The 9,392-nt window shown below is 33.7% G+C and overlaps 1 protein-coding gene across 1 annotated transcript in view; it reads left to right on the top strand.

Annotated features, from left to right (window-relative positions):
* The window catches only part of LOC107666349 (POU domain, class 2, transcription factor 2-like), a 69,265-nt gene that overhangs the window by 47,328 nt on the left and 12,545 nt on the right, over window positions 1–9,392 (top strand). The window contains exons 2-6 of the mRNA XM_016457612.1: window positions 4,136–4,204; window positions 4,782–4,816; window positions 5,761–5,817; window positions 7,194–7,298; window positions 8,359–8,601. Of these exons, the coding sequence (XP_016313098.1) occupies window positions 4,136–4,204; window positions 4,782–4,816; window positions 5,761–5,817; window positions 7,194–7,298; window positions 8,359–8,601 (509 nt within the window). The remainder of the gene's footprint in view (window positions 1–4,135; window positions 4,205–4,781; window positions 4,817–5,760; window positions 5,818–7,193; window positions 7,299–8,358; window positions 8,602–9,392) is intronic.

Here is a 9,392-nt window from a genome sequence, read left to right as displayed (position 1 = left end):
CCATAGACAAAATACATCTTATTATCGTTAATAATACTTATTATAATTTTTATAATTATTAACTAAAAAAAAAAAAGATTCATTCTTTTACAGTAACAACCCTTCCAAAATGAAATCGCATGCAAGTCACATGCTTCTTAAATGATTAAAATAAAAAATTTAATTAGAGCTTCAAATAACTTGCCTAAAGCTATAATCGAAATCTAAATGGAATCCAATTTAATTTAATTAAATAAGGTCATTTCATATTCATAATCAAATTATCATTACAATCACACACATATACATATATACAGTATTATCAATGAATTAATAGGTGCATTTTAAAAATACACTATTATTTAAATATGATAAGAATTTTCATTTTAAGATCATGATTTGTATATTTGTTTCCCTTGGTCATCTTTAAGAAGATGTGACTGATGCTGATTGATTTAATTTTTCCAAGAATATCTCTCACTCTGTCGTTCAGTGTGTGTGTGTGTGTGTGTGTGTGTGTGTGTGTGTGTTGAGAATGAGTGGAAGGCCACACAGTTAAACAGGAAATGGGGGTGACACTACACTGACTCATAGAGCACAGAGGGTTGTGGGTAATACTGACAGAGTAATACACAGTAATACACCGAGTCGAATGCACGTGAATCAACATTCACCTTTTTCACACAATTTTGTATTTCATAACAGTGTCATCAGAATGATATTTCCACTTGGGCTTTGTGAGGTTTATGGTTAATTAGTCATGTTTGTTGTGTCCTTTGAATAAAAAGTTCAGTCATTACTAAAATATACCACAGGCTTTCAATGACCATATAGCTATAATGTAAAACGCCTTTCATTCTATACAGCTAAAAACAAATATTATGTAAACTGACTTTTTTTTTTTTATTGATAAATATTTGAAAGGAAAATATTTCTCTTTATGTGTCACATAAAATTAAATTCTGAAAATTAAATGTAAAAAAATTTATTTTAACCATCAAACCGGTTTAGTAATATGTTTTAAATATGTATTTTAAATATTAATTAATATTGATATGATGATATATTCAGTATAGTCATATATTGTATAATAAGACTATAATACAATAAGCTGGCTGATATGGACTTAAAATGTGAAGATACATTTTATGATCATCAAATATACTGTAATGCAACCAGTGTTTTAAGGTTATGAAGTTCAAAAATCAGCAGAAAAATAGCAAAAGGTACTAGTAATTTTCTGTCAGGACATTACACGTTAATTTTAAGGACATTTTCTGAAACACACTGCATTGTGTAATTGAAATTATGGTAAAAACGCCCATGAAAAATCAATATGGAAAATTCCATTATGTTTATACAGTACACTGGGGCCTATTTTTGCATATTTTCTTAGAGTGCAGTTTTGCGTTTTCCTTATTCTACATCTAAACTGAGCGTCATTCAAGTGTCTCTGTATTTGTTTTTACTGTTTGTTTTATCACATCAATGATCATTATCAACCGCACTTTTGCTATGAAGGTTTCTCGAGTCAGAAGGCTCTCGAGTCTCAGATGAAGGAAGTGCCAGACATTTTTATGCAACCGGCGCGTCATATTCAGCTCTAGCCTTTCATGGCTTTGCATCATGACAAAACAACTCGGTGGTACATTGACTGTGATTTACACTGTGCTTACGATCGCAATCTCGAGTTCAACTCACCGGTGTGATTGTCTGGAAGCAGATGATCATTTCCACTCATTTGACTATCAATATCAGTGAGTAATTCATCCTAATTTAGTAACGCACTCGAATGAGGTGGGCGGCGGAGGATGGAGGTTTCGTTTGCCTCAGTTGGAAAGTGGCTTTAATTTGACTTTGCTTTCTATGACTAAAGCAAGTGAAATTTGTGAACCACCAAAAAAATAAATAAAAAAGCGCCCACGGCCGGCGTAGTGGCATATAGAGTGAAGGAGCTGTTCTCATCGAGTGATCGGAGGACAGAGAGAGCTGAGCAAAAAACATTCCGGTGAGTCACAAACACACCGACCTTCAATAACATGGCACTCTTCACTGAAATGCAACTTATTCTAATATTACTTGAATATCAGGTGATTATTTTGAATCGGTCAGTGTTTGTAGGGAAGTCTAGTTGAAAGGCTTGAGAATGGCTTTGTCCAATCACACGTTGTTTTGAAATGAAATGAAATGCTTTAAATACTGAGATTTGTTGTCTAAATGTCTAAACATCTAATTGAAATGTTTAATATGCTGAAAAAAAATACTATAAGAACATTTTTTTTTTTGTATTTAAGTATTTTCTTGTAAAACATCCTCCAATAATCGTTGCAACTTCAAAACATTGTTTTTAGTAGTTACTTAAGACTTACAGTAAGTTGCTGATTTTTTTTTAAATTATTTTATTTTTTTATTTTTTGACAATTAATTTCAGTTTTGTATATGCAGTTCAGCAAAACCACACAGTAAAAAAAAATATTTTTCAAAGCTGTAAATAAAACAAAAATCACTGGAGTTTGTTTGAAAATACCATTTCAGTTCTTTTTTACTTCAAAATGTCGTATTTAATTCAATGTTACTTTGCCTTTCTTTATAATTATCTGTCAAATTTACTAGCGATTTCGGAGAAAAATTGGGTTCCCCACCAAATAATTTTCAGTGCATTTGATTCTACATTTTTAGTTGCATTGATCAATGTTTGTGCAATAACTGTTCATTTGTTTACATGAATGCCTGTTAACTTTTCTAATCATATGTTTCTAATCATCTTGCTGCTGATGCATGTTTTCTAAAAGTTTGTTATTTGAATTTCTCTTTCCTTCCTTTTTAGTAATTGACATGATTACTTCCATACAAATAATCTTTATAATAAATTTGATGTGCAGCGTACACGTTCCAGCCATGTAATATGAACTAATTTAACATTGAGTAAACTGGACAGGGAAATCAATTTGTTCTTGGAAATGGCTGTGTAGATGGTCTGAGGTGGCCATCAATTTCATCGTGAGTAAGAAAGAGAAAAGCTGTTATTCTCCTGCGAAGTGCAACACGTGCTCTCATGGGATGAGATCGTCTCCTGTCCGCATTAACAGCTATTGCGGGTGTGTTTGTGTGTGTGTGTACGTGAGTGTGGATCTGTATGAATGATGGCGTGCAGGATGGGACATGCCCCTCCATCCCCGCTGCTCTCTGGGAGGCGCAGGTGCTGTATTAGGATGAAGAGAGTGTCAAACAGGACCAAAACAGAATGAAATAGAAAAGGAAAGGACAAAGGAAAGACAGATCGAGCAGTTGAGCTGCTCACTGAATAGTTTTGCTGATGGAAATTGACTTTTGACGCAAAGGTGTTTGTTTCATTAATTAGAGGTTTCGGTTTAAGTATTATTCACATTTTGGATGTTGTTATTTGTTATTAATTAGGACAACTAACAATGTTAGTTGTTATTAATATTATGATTTTAAGTATATTTTATGTTTATTATATTAATATATTTAAATAATGTTCTTTTAGAATGTTATAATAAAATAATGCTATGTTGTTTAAATAAAGTTAAATTAAAAATTCTGTCGGGTTTTGGAATGTAAAGTAATATATTTGACAAGCTATGCTTAATATTAAATTATTTTAAAGATTTTTTATTTTATTTTAAAGATGAGGTGACAATATTTGTACTTTCAGTTAAAACGGCAGACTACTTTAGTGAACTGCTAAAAAAGCTAAAATTGGTTAAATCTGAACTCTTCTAACATCGTAGGATCCTCAAATCAAAGTGCATAAATTCATGTTTTTTTCTGAAAGTGTTACTTTAGTAAAGTCATAGTTACAAATAGTCAGATTTGTTTATTATTTTGAAATTGATATAAAATAAAAACACATACAAATTCATCCACAAACCTAATTAAAGTACCAAAAACGATAAATCTTATCAGTTCTTTTACTGAAAATGTGTCATAAAATGTCAGTAGTGGGATGAAAAGAAAAGCTGACCAGTTTCAGCACCTACAATATACATTTAAATGTTTTAAACCATGACTCTTCATGATGAAAACAGGTTATTTGTCAACTACCCTTTTATGTGGTTGATGATATAAGGACGATTGACAAAAAAAGCTAAAGCAAGAAGTGTTTTCAGTCAGTTTCTCTCTCTCTCTGTTTCAGTAGATATCAGGATGTCTAAAGCCGTCGAGGATGACAAGATGGGGATTGAGCTTCCAGTGGACAGTACAGGTAAAAATCAATATTACGATTGATTATTGAAGGTCTGTGTGAGCCTGAATGCTTTAAGATGTAGTAGAAATGTATGTTATGTGTATTATCTATAAAATCACTATAATTATTGATATTAGTATCATGAAGATGGAGAGGTTTGTGTGTAGGTGTGATGCTATTGTTGGAGAGAAACACTGCGTGTGTAAGCATGTTTTATCATGTATACTACTATGATTCATGAATATTCCTAGATGTGTTTGTGAGTGTGTGTGTGTGTAAGCGTGATGAGATTTTGTTTTGGCATGGTTCTCACATTTTCCACTTGGTCTGAATCACACACAGAACACTTTAGTCAGCCATGGCCTCAATCTGACACACACACACACACACACACACACACACACACAGCAGCAGCATAAAGTAACCCAGGTTAAACACTTCATGGTATTCCAATAATGCAGTGCCTCTGGCAAACCAGACCATGCTTTTGTTGATGTGAGGGCTGGAGCCTGAGGCACTATTCTGACCTGATGTGTCCTTTGTGTGTGTGTGTGTGTGTGTGTGTGTGTGTGTGTGTGTGTGTGTGTTTCTACAGACTCTGAGAGGAACAGTCCAGAGGCCAGCGATCAGGTGTGTGAACATATTTTAGTGCATATGTTTTATTAGTTGTTTGATGTCAGTGAATGTGTTTTAATAAAAAAGAAAAAAAAAAGATGTTCAAGAGAGGTTCTCCAAAACCTTGACCATCTACATCAGGGCTGTCAAAGATTTGATTTTGAGGAAAAACAAAATAGAGATATTTAGCATATCTGGCAAAAGATGCTAAAAACCATTTATGTTATATTAACCAACAGATCAAACCTTTCTTTTAATTACATGCAGCATTCGTCATTTGCAAATGTCATCCCAGGTGAATGCAGGGACAGTCCCGTGGCTAACATGTTCATTTTCCCACTTGAGAAGTTTGAAGTTTGGACAGATGCAGTGAAAAGTGTGATGATTAAAAAGTTCACAGTTGTTTGCAAGTCTCCACTGAATGAATGTTGAACAGGGTGTATTAATACTGTTACACTCTTAAAAATACCGGTTTTATTTGCATCTGTGGTTCCATGAAGAACCTTAAAAATCCATGGAACCTCTTCATTGCACAAAAGGTTCTTTCAAGTGGGAAAAGGTTGTTTAGATCATTAATATGATAAGAACTGATCACTGAAATATTCTTTGAGAAACTAAAAATGGTTCTTCTATGGCTTCACTGCAAAAAAACATGCTTTTGGAACCTTTATTTTTAGTGTTGATGGTTCCATGTAGAATCTTTAACATCCTTGGAATCTTTACATTCCACAAAAGGTTCTTTATAGTGGAAATGGTTCTTTAGATTATTGAAATGTTTCTTTTGCACTAAGAAAAAATGGTTATTTTAAGAACTGTTCACTGAAAGGTTCTTTAAGAACCTATAATGGTTCTTCTATTTTTAAGAGTGTATTTGACTGAGAACCAGACCTTTAATTCAACATACAGTTACTTTTTAAGCTTAACATTGTGATATGTTAAATTTTTCCTGTCTCATTCAGACCCAGCCAATGAAAACAAGTCCTTTCTGCCTGTCACCCGCACCCAGCAACACAAAGGTGTGTGTGTGTGTGTGTGTGTGTGTGTGTGTGTGTGTGTGTGTGTTAATGCCCATTTAGTTACGTCTGTTTTTGCTCACTTGGAAGCCCTCAGGTAATTCTCCATTAACATTGTAATATGCAAATGAGAGTCATTTTGAGCTGCATTCCTAACAAGATGCCAGACAAGATACATGGGGGAGAGAGAGAGAGAGAGAGAGAGAGAGGGAGGGAGGGAGTTAATAAAGTGAAGTAAAAAGAGACGGATCGACCGGAGCAGGACAGATGTAGTTAGCAGAGAGATTCTGGATTGATATTTACATAACTATACAAGTTGAACTGCTGCTCTTCTCTTGAATCGGTGAGTAATCAAATGAATAAGTGGAAGTGTGCGTGTTTACATATGGAAGTGGACTTTGTGTGTGGTTTTTGTCTTTGTCAAGAAAAGACATGAAGTGGTAGTTGGCGTAATCGGTCGTTGACATTTAGTAATGGCAATTTGCATAGAAGTTGCAAACTAGCTGTACCAGTAACAAATGATTCATTGTTCATTTGATACAGATTAAGGGAATAAAAATGAATAATGCTATTTTAGTCTTCATATTTAAAGTAAATTAATTCATTTCTGTTTCTATTTGTTTAATATTGCATAATGCATTTTCGTGTTTTATATTGTTGCTGTTTGTGTGTGTGTGTGTGAAGAACATTAGTGTATTAAATTATTAGTGTTTATGTGAGTGTTTATTACACATAGCTCAAAGATAAGACATCCCATTTTGGTGACTTCATCAAATTAAATTTACAAAAGTGATTTTATGTACATAGAAAGCATATTAAATGCAAGTAAATTGTCTCTTTTAATGTTTCAAATAACGCTTGTGAAAATAAAATGGGTGAAATAATGGTTCATCGTCATACTTATTCTGACCACTTATTAAAACTTATAAAGGAAGAAGTGATCATACAAAATTTTATTATATTTTAAATGATTACAAACTTGCTGACAAATGGGTATAACCTAGTGGTTTGAAGGATAGTGTAAAAAAACTGGTAAAGATTTACACTGACAATTAATTAGTTTTGGGAGCTGCACTGTGATTCTCAAATAGAGTCCTTTAATCTCATCTAATGATTCTTGTTATAAATGTGCCTGACAATATTTTTGGTATATGAACTGTTGTTACACTGAATGACGTTTTAGTGAGTGTCTTCTGTAAATCATGGTATGATAGTCATTAATTTTTGCTTTAGAAAAACGTACAGTTAAATAGGACACATAATGTAGTGGGAAAAAATTTAAGCTGTATTAAACTTTTATTGCTTTGATGCTTGAAAACTCCTTTTTGTCTTTGACTAACATATATACACAGATTGATGTATGTGAATGTGTTTGATAGGTTAAAGCCGAGGAGGCCGCTGAGATGACCAGTGTTCACGCTCCTCCAGCTCAGCCGGCTCTGCCACACACACAGCTCATGCTAGCCGGCAGTCAGCTCGCAGGGGTATGTGCGCACACACACACACACACACACAATGAGACAAACAGCTACTCTAGTGAAGATTTTAAAAACAAAATATTTTACATTTTTGAGGGGGAACAAAACCTGGGTTTAGGTTTGCCAAATGGCCTAAATTAAGTGCTTTTTTTATTAAGCACCAATGAGATGTTAAGTGTTTATTTTTAAAATAAATATAATAAATGATACATTTAATGAGTTTTAAAAATGATCAGATTAAAATGTTCTATCTTGATTGTTAATGTGACATTTTTACAAAATTAAACATTTTAATTATATATTTTTATTATGCAAATGACACATTTTATACATGACAGTTTTTTTTATTAAAATACTTTCATTTTTTCCGTTGCAATATGCATAGACAACTGTAAACAAGCCATTCATACACTGTAAAAAATATTTTTTTAAGTTAATAAAAGTACTATTATAGAAAACAAAAAACAATTTCAGTCTTTATACTTCAGATTGTTTAATTAAGTGTTGCTTGCCAATTCTTCGTAATTATTTCAGTGTAGTTTACTTCCAACATAAAGCATAAACACTGGCTTTGTGGCACTTTTATTTAACCAATAGTACAATTTAGGGCAAAACGAGTTGTTTGCTCTGGAAATAAACGTATTTTTTATTTGCTATATTATGTAATAATAAATCTCAGTGAAAACAAATATGGTGTTTCTATGGATACAAGCAGTGGAGCATAGCTAGCAACACCAAGGTCATGAGTTTGATTCCCTGAAGTAAGAATTGATAAAAATGTGTATCTTGAATGCAATGTTAAATATAAGTGCATCTACCAAATGCATAAATGTAAACAGATACACGGATCTCTCGCTTGCTCTCTTTCGCGCTTTCTCTCTCTTTTGCTCTATGCTTGTATTAACTAAATGCAACTACATGGCTTTTTGTAACTCAACCGGGCTGTGGCTCTTAGGCCCTGCTTGCTTAAGAGAAGGTGCTACAGACGCCGCCTTTTCTGCTTGCTGACGCTGTTCTTTTCTCCATCTTTTCTCTTCATCCCTCGCTCCTCTCCTTCCTCTCTCAGCTGGCCGCTCTCCTCCCTGCACAGCAGCAGCTGTTGTTGCAGCAGGCTCAAGCGCAGCTGTTGGCCGCAGCCGTGCAGCAGTCGAACGCTGCGCATGCCGCCCACGCAGCTGCAGCGGCCAATCAGCAGCAGCAGACGCAACAGCAGCAGGCCAATCAGGCAGCAGCACAAGCCCGGTCTCAAGCCAAACCTGAGCAAGCTCCGCCTCCACTTCTGTCTCAGCCTATCCAGCTCACTGCCCAGGTACCTTCAGCCAGGGTGTAGCCATCATTTCAGAAGTGAGAGGGACAGAAATGTTATATATATATATACAATATAACATTTCTGAAATCTATATAACCTACCAGTCAACAGTTTTTGAACAGTACGATTTTTTATGTTTTATAAAAAGTCTCTTATGTTCACCAAGCCTGCATTTATTTGATCCAAAGTACAGCAAAAGCAGTAATGTTGTGAAATATTTTTACTATTTAAAATAACTGCTTTCTATTTGAATATTTTAAAATGATTTCTGTGATCAAAGCTGTTTTCAGCATCATTACTCTAGTCTTCAGTGTCACATCCTTCAGAAGTCATTCTAATATGCTTATTTGCTGCTCAAGAAACCTTTTTTAATTATTATTATTATTATTATTATTATCATCAATATTTAAAACAGTTGAGTACATTTTTCAGGATTCTTTGATGAATAGAAGGATCCAAAGATCAGCATTTATGTGAAATAAAAAGCTTTTGTAACATTATACACTATAACATTCAAAAGCTTAGAGTCAGTATAATTTTTATTTTTTTTGGAAAAGAAATGATAGAAATGAACACTTTTATGTAGCAAGGATGATTTAAATTGATCAAAAGTGATGATAAAGACATTTATAATGTTACAAAAGATTTCTATTTCAGATAAATGCGGCTCTTCTGAACTTTCCATTCATCAAAGATACCTGAAAAAATTCTACTCAGCTGTTTTCAACATCATAATAAAACATGTTTTTTGAGCAGCAAATCAGAATATCAGAATGATTTCTGAAGGATCG

The sequence above is a fragment of the Sinocyclocheilus anshuiensis genome, unplaced genomic scaffold (assembly GCF_001515605.1).
Source record: "Sinocyclocheilus anshuiensis isolate Anshui unplaced genomic scaffold, SAMN03320099.WGS_v1.1 scaffold868, whole genome shotgun sequence".
NCBI lineage: Eukaryota > Metazoa > Chordata > Actinopteri > Cypriniformes > Cyprinidae > Sinocyclocheilus > Sinocyclocheilus anshuiensis.
This window is presented reverse-complemented; position numbering and strand designations above follow the sequence as displayed.